The sequence below is a fragment of the Geotrypetes seraphini genome, chromosome 2, assembly GCF_902459505.1.
Source record: "Geotrypetes seraphini chromosome 2, aGeoSer1.1, whole genome shotgun sequence".
Lineage (NCBI taxonomy): Eukaryota > Metazoa > Chordata > Amphibia > Gymnophiona > Dermophiidae > Geotrypetes > Geotrypetes seraphini.
The window spans coordinates 405,528,121-405,547,386 of NC_047085.1; the positions used below are offsets into that span (position 1 = coordinate 405,528,121).

Here is a 19,266-nt window from a genome sequence, read left to right on the forward strand (position 1 = left end):
TCACTAATCTTCTACTTGATCAATCTCCTATCCGATCCGATCCGCCCATGCAAATGACGGGGAAATGGCATGAATAAGTCGGAAGCAGAAGAAGAAACACCGATTGGGTTTGCCAATCCGAAATGAAGCGACTGCTGAGGACCAGCCGCTACTGTCCTTGCCGACTCTCCTGCTCTCTGCCTCCCTGAAATCCCAGTATCGAGGTTACAACCCCATATAAAACAACCATCAAAATAAAAAATAAAACTGTAAAACTACTATACATATGCATACGAACTCCCTTTTTATATATTCTGCAAAAAGCGCAGTGCAAGCCCGTGGTTTTAACCTGGGGGTTTAAATGTGTTCTGTTCCATAATCTGGCTGCACAAAAATTGAAATCATTCCTTTTAAAATGTCCACTCATAGGGCCAGCAAGTAAATTGCAGCCACCCCTCCCCCTTTATTTTGAGCTTGCTTGTGGAAAGAGCAAGCACATGCGCAAATTGCATCTACAACCAACAATGATAATCTGCGCATGCGTCTCGATCGCTCTACAACAATCTGTGGGATCACTGTAGGGCATGCATCCGATCGGATCATTTACATGCAGAATCTGTAGTGAATCGGTCGCTCGGCAAAACTCGGCCCAGAATCGCCCAACAATGATCCAGATCGGTGAGTTTAGTGAATCCAGGCCATGGACTGGTTAGGGGTGTGCCCAGCACTTATGTACTAAGATTAAAGGGCCCACGGATTAAACATTGGCTGCACTGATGAAGAGTGAAGCTTTGTATTGATGGGTTGGGGGGGGGTTAGAAGAAGAGGAGGTTGGTTGAAGAGGTGTTATGGTTGGATAGTGAGGGAATGGATGGTTGCTAGGGAAAAGTGGTAAATGATTGGTAGAATGTTGGGGGATTGGGCGTGAGTTTGAGGCTGTGAGAGAGTTGGAATTTAGTATTGGGGATTTAAGCGAGGAGAGGGTGGTTGGGGTGCTGGTGAATAGGTAGTGTAGGGAGGTGGATGGAAGTGAAGAAAATTGAGGATTTTGAATCTTTGGTGTTATTTATTATTGGCTGCTTACCTGGTGGATCAGGTTTGGTGTGGTTTCTTGGATTCGGTGACAGGGGTGAACTGGTGTGAAGTGTTGGAGCCGTTTCCAGGGCCCTTTTCAGTGATGTAGCACTTCGGTACACTTCCGGGTGAGTTTGATTTGAGGTGGTGTCTGTGGCACAGTTTGGGTGATGGCTGTGTCCTTTCTGGACTGGGGACGCAATTTGCTGGAGTTCGCGGTGCTAATTGCAGTGGTTGGGGTAATTTTTGAGTTGGGCCCAGGTTTGCAGTGTCACGAAGGGGTTTCTTCTCTGCTGTCCACGGGAATGGAGGGGAGGTTCTTCTGTTGCGAGCTCATCTTGCCGGCATTGCAGTGTTACATTGGAGCGGCTGGAAGACTCTCGTTTTGAGCTTGACTTGCCGGCGTCCCAGTGCTTTAATAGGAGCGGCTGAGTTTTCTCCTGCACTGACCATGGCTTCCCAGCATTGTGATTGGCTGGTGTATGTTTGCTGCGGCTAGGGAACATGTAGTGCGGGAGCAGTTTGCTATGTAGAGTGGCTCCTGTCAGCCAGTGGCATACCTAGCATATGTGACAACCAAGGCCATCATTTTTTGACACCCCCCCATCTGTATGAAAAACATGATTTTTTAGTAACAATCCACACGTCACACAAGAGTGTACCTAGCAAAAGGCAGCATCTTACATACTGCAGTGAGCAGTACATCAATACACCTATTGTAAAACTAAAAAAGCCAGACTAGTACAGATCAATCCTACACAGTCAATCTTAACAGAAAACCATGTCTTTTCGAACACACAGAACACCGAAAACACCTTCGTCTAGTATGTAATCACAAACTATCCCCTCCCCCTTTTACAAAACTGTAGTGTGGTTTTTAGCCATGATGGTAACAGCTCAGATGCCAACACTAAAAACGCTCTACAGTTTTGTAAATGGGGAGATAGAATAAAAATACGCAGACAAAGGTTAAACTGAAGCACCATGCAACACCACAGAAACAGCGATGCATCTCCCCTAAAGCAAAAAAAAAAAAAAAAGAATTTTTTTCTACCTTGTCTTTTCTGGTTTCTGCTTTCCTTATCTTCTTGTCACTCTCTTCCTTTCATCCACTGTCTACCTTCTCTCTGCCCCTTCTATATGGCATCTTCTCTCCTTCTATTCCCCTTCCAGAAACTTAATGCCTCCCCCTTCCATCTCTCCCTTCATCTCCATTGGTCTGGCATCCATCTTCTTCCCTTCCCTCCTCCAATGGTCTGGCATCTCTTTCCTCTCCTTCCCTCTCCCACACCCCCATGGTCTGGCATTTCACTCTCTCCTCTTTCCCCTTTCCCTGCAATTCCATCAGCATCTGCCCCTTTTTCTCTCCCTCCACCATGCTTCCATAACCCCCTGACATCCTTTCTCATCCTTCATGCTTCCATACCACCCTGACCCCCTTTCTCACCCTTTACCACGCTTCCATACCACCCTGACCCCCTTTTTCACCCTCTACACCCTTCCTTACCACCCTGACCCCCTTTATCTCCCTTCACCACCCTTCCATACCACCCTGACCCCCTTTTTCTCCTTCCACCACCCTTCTATGCTCCTTTCTCTCTTCATCCAAATCAGCAAGGTCCCATGATGACTACTTCTGCTGCATCTGCTCCGGAAGAGGTAAGTGACATCGGAAGGGGGCTGGGCTAGCAGATACAGGGAGTTGCGGCAAGATCCCGTGATGACGGAAGCTGCTGGTCCAAACCCCCCCCCCCCCCCCCCCCCCGACGTCACTTACGTCTTCGGGAGCAGAGGCAGCAGAAGTAGTCATCGCAGGACTTTTCTGCACTTTAGCGCGGCTGCCGACTCTGCTCTGGAATAAATACAGCAGCCACGCTGAGGTGCCGTTTTGAACAGTGCGGAAGGTTCCGGACCCAGCCGGCTGTGCATCCCCTTGAAATGTTCCCCTAGGGCAGACTGCCCCCACCTTGGTACGCCGCTGCTGTCAGCGATTGCCAGTAAGGGTGAGTGATTGCTGGATTTTATTTATTGGGTGATTCTGTGTTTTGTTTTTTGCTTTTTTTTTTGAGGGGGGGGGGGGGTTTCTGAGTGGTTTGTTTTACTTTTGGGCTGTTCTTATTCTTTGCCTGCATTTTCTTTGTGGTTTATAGTGCCTTGGAGTTCTGGTGCCCTATAAAGGCACAATGTCTATTTGAGCCATTGTGGCATCCATATAAATAAAGAAGTTGCAATATATCATTTGGCTAAATTATTGACATCTGCTCATTGTGACTTTTTTGCCATGTGTGAGAAGCAGTGTGACATGGCGGAAAGCGCCTGGTGCGGGTGTTCGTGGCCAAGCTGCTGCTGGTCTGGTGGCATCCTAGCGAGTTTCTTCCCTTGCCAGAGGAGGGTCTCATCAACAGCCATCTCGTCGGGCCGCTGCTAGCCTTGTGGTGCCTGTTCCTCAAGTCTAGAGTCTAGCGGACTGCTGGGCACAATGGACCACTGGTCTGACCCAGCAGCGGCAATTTTGATGTTCTTATGTGAAGTACCAGGTCCCTCTGGTGTGTGTGCTGGTGCCTTTGTGCTGACTGTGGGTGAGTTGAGTCAATGTGCTAGTTTATTTTAGAGGGTGGGTTTGTGGAATTGTGGAGTGGTGCAGGTGGGAGATAGGGGTGATAAGGGAGGAGGTAGGGTTGGTAGGGGGCAGAAGTCTTTGGGTAAGACCTTGCGAGAGAAGAAGTTTTTGAAGAGATTATAGCATGTGGTTAAGCACTTGGATAGGGAAAAGAGTAGTCAGAGGATGTCTGTGGGTGATGCTATGCAGGTATGGGAATCATCCGATTCATAAAAACATAAGAACTTCCGCTGCTGGGTCAGACCAGTAGTCCATCGTGCCCAGCAGTCTGCTCATGCGGCAGCCCTTAGGTCAAAGACTAGTGCCCTATATGAGTCTAGCCTTACCTGCGTATGTTCTAGTTCAGTAGGAACTTATCTAATCTTTTCTTGATTCCTTGACTCCCCTTCCTCCTCCTCTTCATCTGATGTAGTTCCTGTGGTTGGGCATCCAGTGCTGGTTCCTGATGCTGGTGGTATAGTTCAGATTTCTCCTAGTGGTCATACTTTGTCTGCTATTGCTCCTTTAGATGGTCTGCTGTCCCAGAAGTGGCAGCGGAAGATTTTGAAGGGACATTATGTTGATTTCTCTTCTTTATTGTAGCATGAGGATGGGAAGTGGAGTGATGAAGGGAAGGATGATGGCAAAAAGAAAAAGATGTGGGTATCTAAGACAATTTTTAACTGGTTATTGGGGTTCAATATTTATTCATGTTCTTGGTGGAGTTAAGCCTCACTTATATCCTGGATTGTTGAGTTATTGGGATATGATTTTGCGGTCTTATTGTATGTATGGAGGCTTGGCTTGGCTTGGCTAAATTATGACGAGCATTTTCATCATAGTTTGGCTAAGAACAAATCTGAGGCTTGGGGTTTCTGCGATGCCGACTTATGGTTGTCTAATATGACTGTGGGACACCCATCCTTTTTTCGAGGGGGTGCCCCTTCGGGGGCTCCAGGGGTTCATGGGGCATTGGGGGCAGGAGTTTCTGCAGGAGCATATGGATTTTCATTTGAAGGACGGCCGGGGGGGGGAGGGAGAATGGGGAGAGGGGGGTCAGGTAGTTGGCCAGGTGGTCAGTGAGGATCATCGTTCGGGGGGCCTTGCTTCCAGTTCAATGCTGGGTGTTGTGAGCTGGGTTGTCGATTCCTGCACAAGTGTACCAAGTGTAATGGACCTCACCCCGCAGTTCGGTGTGTGGGAGTGTGGGGTAGGGGTCAGTCAGTCCGGATTGGGTGGTCGGGAGCCTCCGGAGTGGCTGGTCAAGGCTCCTTCCCCCGTTAATTTGTGGGTTAAAAAAAATGTTGCCTTTATATCTTAATCGTTGTGATGCGAGTTTACTGTGGGGTGGGTTTTCGGATAGGTTTGTAATACCCTTTCCTGGGCCTCCTTTGATGCATCATTGTAGTAATGCTAAGTACATGCGGATTCATGCTGGGGTGGTTTGGGAAAATTGGAAAAGGAGATGGGTTTGGGGAGGATTGCAGGGCCTTTTCGGGATCCTCCTTATGCTAATTTGGTGCTTTCTCCTTTGGGGATAGTGCCCAAGAAAGAGGCTGGGAAATTCCATCTCATTCATAATTTGTCTTTCCCTTTGGGTCACAGTGTAAATTCCTTTATCGATCCGGGTTATTGTTCTGCTCATAATACTTCATTTGATTCTGCTGTAGATATGTTGCATTCCCTGGGGCCAGCAGCCTTGATGGCTAAGGCAAATTTTGAGTCTGCTTTTCCTTTGTTTCCTGTCCTATCTTTTTATTTGTTGGGTTTTAATTTTGAGGAGCAATATTATTTCGACAAATGTATGCCTATGGGCTGCTCGGTGTCCTGCCAATCCAACTTGATCAGCTTCTTTGACTGGGTGACGGGGAAGCTTGATATTGGAGAGTCCTTGGACGTTGTATACTTGGATTTCAGCAAAGCATGATAGTGTCCCACACCGCAGGTTGTTGTGCAAAATGAGTTCTATAGGATTAGGTGACACTTTGACAAAATGGGTTGGGGACTGGCTTGGTGGTAGGCTTCAGAGGGTGGTGGTGAACGGCACCCCCTCCGTAACGACGGCAGTGATCAGCGGGGTGCCACAGGGCTCGGTCTTAGGCCCGATCCTTTTCAATATCTTTATAAGGGACCTGGCTGAGGGGCTTCGCGGTAAAATAACGTTATTCGCCGATGACGCCAAACTGTGTAATATAACAAGCAAGAGCACAACGGACAATATGAAACACGACCTACTCCTATTGGAGCAATGGTCAAAGACCTGGCAACTGAGTTTCAATGCCAAGAAATGCAAAGTCATGCACCTTGGCAGTCAAAATCCATGCGAGACTTACACCCTAAATGGCGAGATCCTAGCAAGGACGGTTGCAGAACGGGACTTAGGGGTGATCATCAGTGAAGACATGAAGACTGCCAATCAAGTGGAGCGAGCTTCATCTAAGGCTAGGCAGATCATAGGATGTATACATAGGAGTTTCGTCAGCCGTAAGCCTGAAGTCATTATGCCGTTGTATAGATCTATGGTGATACCCCATCTGGAATATTGCGTGCAATTCTGGAGGCCTCATTACCGCAAGGATGTACTGAGGCTTGAGTCAGTCCAGCGAATGGCCACCCGGATGGTCTCGGGACTCAAGGATCTCCCGTACGAGGAACGGCTGGACAAATTACGGCTATACTCGCTCGAGGAACGCAGAGAGAGGGGAGACATGATCGAGACGTTCAAATACCTCACGGGCCGTATTGAGGTAGAAGAAGATATCTTCTTTTTCAAAGGTCCGACGGCGACAAGAGGACATCCATGGAAAATCAGGGGGGGGGGGGGAAATTGCACGGCGACACCAGGAAATACTTTTTCACAGAAAGAGTGGTTGATCGCTGGAATAGACTTCCACTTCAGGTGATCGAGGCAAGCAGCGTGCCTGATTTTAAGAAGAAATGGGATCGTCACGTGGGATCTCTGCACAGAGTTAAATAGGGGAGGGTTATTAGGGTGGGCAGACTAGATGGGCCGCGGCCCTTATCTGCCGTCTTTTCTATGTTTCTATGCGTCTATTTTGAGGCATTTGCTAGATTTCTTCATTGGATGGTGCAACAACGTTCGGGATCTACTTACATGGTTCACTTTTTGGATGATTTTTTATTGGCGGGTGCGACTTCGTCTGGTCAGTGTGAACACTTAATGGAGGTTTTTCAGACTGTCATGCTGGAGTTGGGTGTTCCGATGGCAGTAGAGAAATCGGAGGGCCCTTGTTCTTGTTTGTTTTTTCTGGGCATTGAATTGGATTCTGTGCAGATGGTTTCCAGGTTGCCCAGGGTGACGGTGATAGCGTTACAGGTGGAGATTGATAGGGCATTGAGGAAGAGTAAGTTCACATTGCGTGAGATTCAATCACTGGTGGGTAGTTTTAATTTTGCTTCTCGGGTGATTGTAATGGGAAGGGTATTTTCTCACCATCTAGCTTTATTGACTATGGGGATTTTGAAGAAATATCATCATATTCGTCTTCCCAAAAGGGTTAAGGAGGATCTGCATTTGTGGTAGACTTTTTTGTCCAGTTTTAATGGGATTTGTATTTGGCAGAAGCCGGCAGTGTCTGTCTTGGATTTGCAGATGTTTACAGACGCAGCTGACAATCATGGTTTTGGCATCTTTTTTCAGGGAGTGTGGTGTACTCAACCTTGGCCTGAGTGGTGGAGGGACAAGGGTTGGTGTACCAATGTGGCATTAGCGTTTTCCAACTTAAGTGGCTATACTGTTGTGGGGTGGGCAGTTGCAGAATATTCTGATAATGTTGCAGTCGTGGAAGCTATAAATAAGCAAACTGCCCGTTGTCCTATGTTGGTAGAGCTGTTGCGTTTGATAGTTCTGTTATGCCTTCATCTTAATTTATCTTTGGTGCTAGACATGTGCATGGTGTTTGTAATGATCTCGCTCATGCTCTCTCTCGCTTTCAGTGGGTGCATTTTCGAGCATTAGCTCCAGCAGCGGACCAGGCCCCGACAGCTGTGCCAGAGGATTTTTGGAAGCATGTCCAGTCATCTTTGAAGAATTGTTGAAAACTTCTTTGGATAGGAGTACTTGGAGGGGGTATGCTATGGGTTGGTCCTGTTTTCAGACATTTATGCAGGGATTTGGCACAGGACTGACATGTGCAGTGGATAAGTTATGTGTACTGCACTTTATTTTATTTGGACATTGAGATTCGATGGCTGGGACTTCATGGAATGCTCTGGGAACAATTGATACAAGCGTTGTTGGATGCTCAATGCTATTCATATCCTGACTTGATTCTATTGCATTTGGATGGGAATGTACTGTTAAAGGGATGATCTTAAATGCTGCATGAGAAGGGATTTTATGGTTCTTACCTGCTGTTTGCCCCTCACTCGTATGGTCTCAAATTATTCCTCGACTGGTTTGGCGGAGGGTGAGGAATAGTAAGGGTATAGAGCATTTGCACAAGTGAGTGAATGTGGAAATGGCTAAGTTTGTATGTTCATTGGGGGTTTGGTTTTGCATCATGATTTGCTTACGGTGGACTGTCCTGGGCTTTATCGTCCAGATGGGGTTCATCTTTCCGATATTGGTTTGGATATATTTTTGAGTTCCATTCAGGACCTGTTAGAGTCTCTTTTTGGGACTCGGGCTGGCCGCAGTTAGTGTGTCATTGTCCCACTAGTACTGCAAACACAACCTAATGCTATCATTTTGGGGGGAGCGGTGACAAGCTTGCACTGTCACCGCTGTGGCGGAAAATTGGGTTTCCAGGTGGTCAATGATTTATTTATGGGACTTATCTGTGATACTGCTACACGTATTGGTGAGGCCGGGTGGCAAGGACTGGATCAATGTGAAGAGGGAACACAGTTTGAATTTGTGGGAGCTGTTAGCTAGGTCGTTACTGATCAGCTGACATGGGTTGGGGTTTTGGGAAGACTGCTTTGGGAAAATTTCATTGATGTATATTCATGGTAAATGTTATTGCATTGCTTGATAAATAAAACTGCGGCCAGAATTTATTTATCCAAAACTAAGTCTGTGGAGTATTAATTTCAAAGTAGTGTTGGTTAGAGCGTGAACGTACTATAGTGTGAATGCCAATGTTACAGAATACTGTAGACTGTTAACTGGATCCATTAACCAGAACTCTCAAGCAACAAGCAAAAAAAAAAAAAATCAAAGAAATACTGTAATACTTTAAATAAAAATGAAAATAAAATCAATTTCAGGCAGAAATTTAAGTGTAAACTTGGCATGCCACATCTGAGTACGCTCACGCTTTGCCTACTACATGTCCGGTAGTTTGTCTGGAACATAGTGTCTGGAACATAGTGTCTAGTGTATAGTATTAGTTAGGCCTATTTTTATAGTAACTCTCAAGCAACCAGAAACTACATTTATCCAGCATCTATCGATCTCCATGGGTGCCGGTTAACTGAGAGTCTACTGTACTGTACAAGTAAAACATTTAGGCATAGACATTACATCAGACATTGACATGGTGTAAGCAACTGTGCCTAAATGCACTGGTATCAGCTTACAACTATAACAGCAATTACATGCAGTGGCATAGTAAGAGGGGGGAGGTGGACTACCCCGGGCGTCGTCTTGGTAGAGGTGCCAGCAACTCTCCACCCCCCAAGTTACGCTCATGCCCTCCCTTCCCTGCCCTCAACATACCTCTTTAAAATTTTCGCCAGTGCGAACTACTTAAGCCTGCGGCTTGTGCCAGCCTGGCTCCCTCTGAAATCACTTCTTAGCTGTGGGGGCAGGAAGTTACATCAGAGGGAAAGTCAGTGCAAGCAGCTCATGCTGAAGAAGATTTAAAGAGGTATGGGGTGGGTCTGGGGGTGCAGATGGAGGGGGGGGGGCAAGAGAGGATTGCTCATAGCGCACAGCATCCCAGTGCTTAACTTTAGGCAAACCTGTACTGAAAAAACTTAGGACTTACAGCATTTAAAAGAACAAAATTTTTACCCCCCAAAATTTGTATTTTATGAGGTAGCTGGGGATATGTTTTTTAAGGTTTTGAAAGGATCTACTAAGGAAGGCATTTGGTTTTATTCATAGCATTTATTTAGGGCTCCTTTTACGAAGGTTCGCTAGGGCCTTAACGCGCTGAATCGCATGTGCTAAATTGCCGCATGCACTAGCTGCTACCGCCTCCTTTTGAGCAGGCGGTAGATTTTCGGCTATAGCTATAGCGCGTGCCAATCCGATGCGTGCACTAAAAACACTAGTGCACCTTCATAAAAGGAGCCCTTAGTTCATGATTAAAATTAATTTCAAATACTTGATTATATTATATTATAATTATAATATATGGTATGCTTATATATGGATATATATATATTATTCATTGGTTATTATATATTAGAAATCATATATAAATTATATTCTTGTTGAATGAAGGTCAAATATTGTTGAATGAAGGTTAAATATTTCCAGAAATGACTATAAACTTGTTCTTCAGACAGTTGTGCAACTAGCCTTGACTACTGTAATCTGGTACTGTTAGGTGCCTCCTTGGCTGCGATTGTCCTACACGTAACCCAGAATTCCATCATTCGGGCCCTTTTTAGGGTGGCAAAATGTGATTATGTGTTGGAATATTATGTGGCATTCTGTTGGCTTAAAATAGAATATAGAGTGCAATATAAATTGCTGTTACTAACTTATCTGTATATATCAGTTGGCACAAAAATATTTGATTGATAGTATTTTGCCTTATGTCCTGCTTCAAAAGTTGCGTTCTGCAGGACAGTGATTTATCTATACCACCAAGGAAAGACTTAAGATTACAAACAACTAGAGCGGGCATTTTCTCAAGCGCAGTCCCAGGAGAATGGAATGTACTTCTGGCCTATATAAGGCAGCAAGGGGATTTGTGTACCTTTAAAAGCTGCTGAAACAGCACTTATTTTGTAAACTGAAACATGGGTTTTGAAAAATTAGTTATTTAGTAGAATGGACGTTATGGTCTAAGGATAAAGGGCTCCTTTTACTAAGGTGCATTAGAGCCTTAACGCGCGGAATAGCATGCGCTAAATTGCCATGCACTAGACCTTAACGCCAGCATTAATGCCAATAGCTTAGCCAGGATTTTCCCATCCACATTAAAGAAATAGGCCTGTAGCTTGAAACCAACATAGGATCTTTGTTTGGCTTTGGCAAAAGAATGGTTAACGATTCCGCCATAGTACCTGATATACAACCCTTAGTCAGTTGTGATTGATATAAATTTAAAAGATGAAGTAATAGTAAATTTTGTAAATTTTGAAAAACTCCACTGTAAATCCATCACTACCCAACTCTGAGAGACTTTAATGCTGTCTGGAGCTCCTTAAATGATATAGGCGCTTCAAGATTTCTTTTTATATGCTCAGGAATTTTGGGCCCATTGATTAAATGTAAGAAATCTCTTCCCTTCAACTTCTTTATTTGAATAAAGCTCAGAAGAATATAAAGCTTTATAATAATCCAAAAATTGTCTTAAAACATCTTCAATAGAATTATGAATTTTACCTTTTTCATCTTTAATGGCCACAATTTTAACTTTTCTCTTTTTTGCTTTAAGTTAATTGGCCAATAATCTTCCTGCTTTATTCAAGTTTCCATAATACAGAGCCTGCTGAGAAAACAACTCTTTCCTAGCCAATTGTGAGGAAATCTCATTATATTTATATTTAGCTTTCATCAAGGCATTCAAAGTATTTTGTTCCCATTTCAAGGCCAATTGTGACTCCAAAGTCTGAATAGTTTGCTCCAAATTGAAAAATTCCAATTTAAGCAATTTCCTAATATGCGCCAAATATGAAATTATTTGCCCTCTTACTGTAGCTTTGAAAGCATCCCAAATGATTTCCAAAAAGATTCTATCTGAGGTGTTGAATTGAAAAATTCATTCATTTTTAATTGAATTTCCTCTAGAAAGCTGGAATCTGCAAGCAATGTATTATTAAACCTCCACACAGGTCTATTAGAAACTACTTCAGTAAACTGATATTCCATCCAAATTCTAGCATGATCCGACAAAAGAATCAGATCTATGCTGGCCTTTGTAACCTGTTGGATTAAATGATCCGAAATAAAAAAAATAATCAATTCTTTAAAATGATTTATGAACTGGGGAAAAGAACGAAAATTCGTGAGCATTAAAATGGAAAATCTGACATATATCCTTCAATCCACATGACTGTATAAGGTTATATAGACCTAGGGCTCCTTTTATGAAGCCGCGTTAGTGCATTTATCGCATGCAACTTTTAGCGCGCGCTAACCCCCACACTAGCTGAAAAACTACTACCTGCTCAAGAGGAGGCATAGTGGCTAGCGTGGCCAGCAAATTAGCGCATGCTATTATGAGTGTTAAACTGCAAATGCGGCTTCATAAAAGGAGCCCCTAATGATTTTAATTGTTTATTGGGTTGTTTGTCAATCAATGGATCCATAATAGCATTGAAGTCTCCGGCCATAACAAAGTTAACAGTAGCCTGTGACAGAATTATTTGTTGGAGTTTTTTAAAGAATTCAGCCTGATTCGAATTAGGTGCATAACTATTAAAAAGCATCAGGGTATCTTTTCCTGAAGTCATATTAATGTGAAGCCATCTTCCCATAGGATCAGTCCTAATATTATCAAATGTGGCTGAGTACTTTCTGTTGATCAGGATTGATACTCCTGCCTTTTTCCCAATTGCTGGAGCAAAGAAACAGTGCTTTATCCATCCTCCTTCTAACTTAGCAGATTCAATTGCAGACAGGTGAGTCTCTTTCATATTAATTACATTGCATTACATTAGTGATTTCTATTCCGCCATTACCTTGCGATTCAAGGTGGATTACATAAGAATTGCCATGATATTAGGAAATACATAAGGAGTAGTTTGAACATTTTAGATTTGTTAAAGAGTAGATAGTATTATAGGTGAAGCTTGGGATGGATCTGGTTGTGTTATATAGGTTTTATATATTTTTTGAAGAGTAGAGTTTTTGTTTCTTTTTTGAAGGTTTTGTTGTCTGTGGTCGAAGACAGCAGATTGGTGAGTTGTCTGTCCAGTTTTGCTGCTCTGGTGACCAGTAGGTTGTCATATAGTCTTCTTCGTTTGACATTTTTGGTTGGCGGTTGTGTGAATAGTGTGTGGGTTCTCCTGTGTCTGGTTGAGGTGGATTGAGTAAGTTGGTTGTTCCAGTAGGTTGGGCTGTCTCCGTTTATAGCTTTAAATAGTAGGCAATGGAATTTGAAGTGTACTTTTGCTTGTATTGGGAGTCAGTGTGAGTCATGGTTTGCTTCTGTGATGTGGTCGTATTTTTTCAGCGAATAGGTGAGCCTTAGGGCTGTGTTTTGTATTGTTTGTAGTTGTTTTATCATGGTCGCTGGGCAGGGGAGGTATAGTAGGTTGCAGTAGTCTATTAGGCCAAGGATTAGAGATTGTACCAAAATCTGGAATTGCTTCCTGTTGAAGAATTTTCGAACTTGTCTTAGGTTTCTCATAGTTGTGAATGATGTTTTTATTATTTTGTTTATTTGTGGTTGCGTGGTACAGCCTCTGTCAATCAGAACTCCATGGAGTTTTAGCGTGGGTTGAATGGGGTATGAGATCGAGTTTATTACTAGGTTTGTTAAGGTTGGGGTTTTGCTGTTTTCTAGGACAGTGTTTTTCAACCTTTTTACACCTATGGACCGGCAGAAATAAAATAATTATTTTGTGGAACAGGATCGGTCCGCAGACCAGCGGTTGAAGAACACTGGGCTAAGTTGTTGGCCAGACCCTGCCCATCTCTACCCAGTCTCCACCCCAGACCCTGCCCCCATAGTCCTAATTGTAACACTATTTTTTTCCATTCATTTTTCATATATACATACAATATAATCTTATTAATAACGCATCGATAGCACCTCAGACCGGCAGTTGAAGAACACAGTTTTAGGCCTCATGCACTTGCCAGCCCTGTGGACTGGCAGGAAATTTCTGTGGACCGGCACCGGTCCATGGACCGGTGGTTGATGAACACTGTTCTAGGAGGATGAAGTTTGTTTTGTCAGGATTAAGTTTTAGTTTGTGTTCTGTCATCCATGTTGCTACTGGGTTTATTAGAGGACATAGAGAACATCACACTGCGCGGGGACACAGTAATACTAGGAGACTTCAACATGCCTGATGCAGATTGGAGCACACTCTCCGCGACTACATGTAGCAGCAAAAGAATTTTAACCTCCATAAAAGGTGCACGTCTCAAGCAAATGGTATTGGAGCCAACCAGGGACCGGCGATACTAGACCTAGTACTCACCAACGGAGATAGCGTCTCGGAAGTCTCAGTAGGTGATACACTGGCCTCCAGCGACCATAATATGGTATGGCTCAACCTCAAGAAAGGTTTCTCTAAGTCAAACACAGCAACGAGGGTTCTCAACTTTAGAGGCACAGACTTCAACCGCATGGGAGATTTTGTCCATCAAGAGCTACATAAACAGGCAAAAGCTGACAATGTGGAGGATATGTGGTTGACTCTGAAGTCCATCCTACAGGAAGCAACAACCCGCTACATAAGAACAATAAGTAAACGCAGGAGAAACAAAAAACCCCAATGGTTTAGCAAAGAAATTTCAGACCTAGTCAAAAAGAAAAAAGAAGCATTCAACACCTACAAACATTTAGGAAAACAAGAGGCGAAAGAGGACTATCTAGACAGATCTAGAGCTGTCAAAAAAGTAGTCAGAGAGGCCAAAACACAAATGGAGGTAACTCTAGCACGGAACATTAAGAAAGGGGATAAATCTTTCTTCAGCTATATTAGTGACAGGAAAAGAAACAAAGATGGGATTGAACGCCTGAAGCAATCAGACGGTAATTTTGTAGAATCAGATTCTGCCAAGGCAAAACTACTAAACGAATATTTCTGCTCAGTCTTCACATGTGAAGCACCGGGAGATGGTCCACAGCTTCAGATGGGAGATAACCAAAAAGACCCATTTCAGGATTTCGAATTTACGCCCAGTGACGTCTACAACGAACTAACAAGACTCAAGGTAAACAAAGCCATGGGACCGGACAACCTACACCCCAGGGTGCTCAGGGAGCTAAGGGAGGTCCTGGCGGAACCATTATCTGTGCTTATCAATCTTTCCCTACACACAGAAAGAGTCCCCTTAGACTGGAAAACCGCCAACGTAATCCCACTCCACAAAAAGGGCTGCAGGACAGAGACAGCAAACTACAGACCAGTGAGTCTCACGTCTATAGTGTGTAAGCTCATGGAAACACTAATCAAACGGAATCTTGACACATTCCTAGATGAGGAAAATCTACGTGATCCCCACCAACACGGGTTCACCCAGGGCAGATCCTGCCAATCCAATCTTATTAGCTTTTTTGACTGGGTTACTAGACAACTGGATGCCGGAGAGTCACTGGACGTGGTATATTTGGACTTCAGTAAAGCCTTTGATAGCGTCCCACACCGAAGGTTATTGAACAAGCTGAAATCAATAGGATTGGGAGACACTCTAACTACATGGGTTGGGGACTGGCTGAACGGTAGACTACAGAGGGTGGTGGTGAACGGTACCCCGTCAGAAGCATCGAGCGTGCTTAGTGGAGTGCCACAGGGCTCAGTCTTGGGCCCAATTCTTTTCAACTTATTCATAAGAGACATGACGCAAGGACTTAGGGGAAAGGTATCACTGTTCGCCAACGACACCAAAATTTGCAATATAGTAAGCAAAAGCTTGTTACCTGATAATATGACACAGGACCTAATGCTGCTGGAACGATGGTCAACGACTTGGCAACTAGGCTTCAATGCTAAAAAATGCAAGGTAATGCACCTGGGTAAGAGAAACCCACGCAGAACTTATACACTAAATGGTGAGACCTTGGTTAGGACCACGGCGGAACGTGATCTAGGGGTGATCATTAGTGATGACATGAAGGCTGCCAATCAAGTGGAGAAGGCTTCCTCCAAGGCAAGACAAATGATGGGTTGTATCCGTAGAGGTTTTGTCAGCAGGAGACCTGAAGTCATTATGCCGCTGTACAGATCCATGGTGAGGCCTCACATGGAGTACTGTGTTCAATTCTGGAGACCACACTACCGTAAGGACGTGCTGAGGATCGAGTCGGTTCAGCGAATGGCCACCAGGATGGTCTTGGGGCTAAAGGACCTAATGTATGAAGAAAGACTAAAGAAGTTGCGGCTGTACTCACTTGAGGAACGAAGAGAGAGGGGAGACATGATTGAAACGTTTAAGTACATCACGGGTCGCATCGAGTCAGATGATGATATCTTCTGTCTCAGGGGACCCTCGACCACCAGAGGACATCCGCTGAAAATCAGGGGAGGAAAGTTTCATGGAGACTCCAGAAAGTACTTCTTCACCGAAAGAGTGGTGGATCAGTGGAACAGGCTCCCACTGCAGGTAATTGAGGCCAACAGCGTGACGGATTTTAAGAGCAAATGGAATGCTCACGTGGGATCTTTAAGGGAGTGAATTCAGGGGGGCGGATACTTGGAATGGGCAGACTTGGTGGGCTATAGCCCTTTTCTGCCATCATTTTCTATGTTTCTATGTTTACTGTTTCAAGTGTTCTGTGTATTGTACATATCATGGTGGGCGCTGGTTGGTCGAAGGGGAGGCGAATGGTGATGTCCTCTGCATAGCTGTAGTAGGTTAGGCCATGTTTGTCTAGGCAGGAGCTGATGGAAGCAATGTATAGGTTGAAGAGTGTGGGAGACAGAGGTGATCCTTAAGGTACTCCGCAGGGGTTGGACCATGGTTCTGATTTTTCTTTGCTTGTTTTAATCCTGTAAGTTCTGGATTGTAGGAAGCCTTTAAACCATGATAGTACCTTGCCTGAGATTCCTACAGAGTCTAGTGTTTATAGGAGGATGTCATGGTCTACCAGGTCGAAGGTTGCAGAGAGGTCTAGTTGTATGATCAGCATTTTCTTGCCAGTGCTGAGGTGTTGTCTAGCTGTGTCCATGAGTGTTCCTAGTAGGGTCTCTTTGCTGAAACCAGACTGTGTGGGGTGGAGTAAGTTGTGGTTTTCTACATATAAGGTTAGGGCTTTAGCTATGAGGCCTTCCATTAGCTTGAAGTACAGTGGGATTGAGGTTATGGGTCTGTAGTTGGATGGTTGGTCCGTTGTTCCTTTGGGGTCTTTTAGTATCAGAGTTATGATGATTTAGCTGAGGTCTTGTGGGAAAAGGCCATCTTCTCATGTTATCATAGTCACCTTTTTTTAAAGTTAAGTTCTGTTGTATTGGATTTCCTGTGCAAACTTATTCCAGGGATTACTGTATATCAAATATGATCATGTTATGATCACTGTTATCAAACATTCCCAGCACCATTACCTCCTGCACCAATTAATGTGCTCCACTAAGAACTAGATCTAGAATTGATTTACCTCTTGTTGGTTCCTGAACTAGTTGCTACATAAAGCAGTCCTTAATTTCTTATCTCCCTTGTTGTTACATTTACCCAGTCAATATTGAGGTAATTGAAATCATACTATAAATATTTCAGGAAGAGGTGTGTTATCTGAATACCAGTAATATATAATTCTATACCTTAACCAACCTACCTAACTAAATTGCCTTTAAGATTCATATAAACTAAATATGGAGAAACAGTTATGCTTCATGGGTCAAAGAAAATACTCCACCATATATAGTCCAGCAGCAATAGAGTTCATTGTCTTCAGTTCAAAGTTACATAATGACTGGGATATGCTTCTGCTCAATATCAAATCTCAATTAGTTTTATATGAATTCCCAGGATCAACAGTAAGTAGTAGTCAGGAATGCATACAAAACATCAACATGCACTATCAAAATTTTCATTTGTTTTACATAATTACTTATCTGGAATTAAATATTGTCGCTCTCAAACCATCCATGTCCTGGACAACGAGCCACCTCTCTTCAACCCGACAGGAAGTCCCCATTTCATCCACAGTTGTGTCATGGGTTACCACTGTAAATTCAAAGTGAAATACAGACTTCCAGCTTGATCTTTTTTTTTTTACCAATGTGTGAGCAGAACTATCAAGCTGGAAGTCTGCAACTGAATGCAAAGTTGATACCTAAAGTTTGTTCTCTGATATCCTGATGCACATGCATCATTAATGATTTTACCATGCAAAACAGCCCATGCATAATTCTGTACAATTTAGTACAAACCTCCAAAATAGATATTTTGCTGCCTCAGATTCCCAAAGGTTTCAAAATACATGGTTAATACAATACTTGCTCTAGACTGTGTTTTCTTTAGATCTAATATCAATCTGCAAAATTTCTTTAATAATTGGAATGCAGAAAACATGAATTTTTATATAGCAAGACACATATACACCTGTACACATACATTAGAAATCTTTGAACATCCTACCGTGAACTGTGCGATGAAGCCAATAAAATGCAAAGTCCATACCAAGGAACGTCAACCACCATGTCCAAGGAGAGTCCTCGGGCAAATCAAACAGTCTGTAGTTATTCCAAATGTGGATGTAAAAGAGAAGCTCAATTTCTATGATCAAAGCACTGAAATGAAAATGACAACCACATTTGCTTTGCTCTTTACACTCATGTATGTTTATTGTACTGAGGGAAGAAAAAACGACTATTTCAAAACATACACTTTTATATTTTCACCTCGTAGAAAAAGATAGAGAAAAAAAAAGAGGAGGAGGACTAGCAATAATAATCAAGAATTCCCTAACTCTAAACATACTTGAAAAAACATCCACCCCGCAAATGGATCTCCTAGCATGTCATCTCACAAACCCAACACTAAAAAACTCACTAAACTGCTTGCTCTGCTACATAACACCAGGAAACTGGACCACAGTGAGACCTGAATTTGAAAACTTCATCTACCAAAACTCATTAACAGCAGAATATAACCTCATCCTAGGAGACCTAAACCTACACCTAGAAGACACAACCTCCACACCAGCAAATAACTGTCTATCCTTCCTCAAAGCCTTATCCTTCCAGATCCTAAACCCACAAACCACCCATGAAAAAGGTCATCAACTGGACATTGCTGCATTCATGACTCACCAACCATCCAACCCAGCAATCCAAACTCCTAACGGAACATGGTCCCCATCCCTATGGTCAGACCACTACACATACAACTTCAACATCAACTGGACCATGACCAAACACACACCCCAATCAAAAAAAACCACATATACCACACGCAAACATATCGACCCAACCATCTTTTGGTCAAATGTAGACGAAACTATACAAGACTGCGACCCAAAAAACTTCATCTCCCACTGGAAAAATGTGTCCACCAACATCCTTGATGATCTGGCCCCCCTACAAACCAAAACCAGAACCAGCAGGAAATCAGACCAATGGTTTGATAATGAATTACTCCAACTCAAAAGACAGTGTAGAAGATTAGAAAGAAAATGGAGAAAAAAGAACCAAGATCAAACAAAAACCGAATGGAAAAAAATCAACAAACAATACAAAAATCAACTAAGGGATAAGAGGAAAAGCTACTATACTAACCTCATAGGCACGGAAACCCAAGATTCCAAAAAAATATTCCAAATCCTGAAAGAATTAACAGACACCAAACCATACAC

At 43.4% G+C, this 19,266-nt stretch overlaps 1 protein-coding gene across 1 annotated transcript in view; it reads right to left on the reverse strand.

Moving 5' to 3' along the window:
• Positions 1–19,266, reverse strand: part of LOC117354106 (alkylglycerol monooxygenase-like) — a 163,565-nt gene that overhangs the window by 120,640 nt on the left and 23,659 nt on the right. Inside the window, exon 3 of the mRNA XM_033930994.1 lies at positions 18,051–18,202. Coding sequence (XP_033786885.1) covers positions 18,051–18,202 — 152 coding nt within the window. The remainder of the gene's footprint in view (positions 1–18,050; positions 18,203–19,266) is intronic.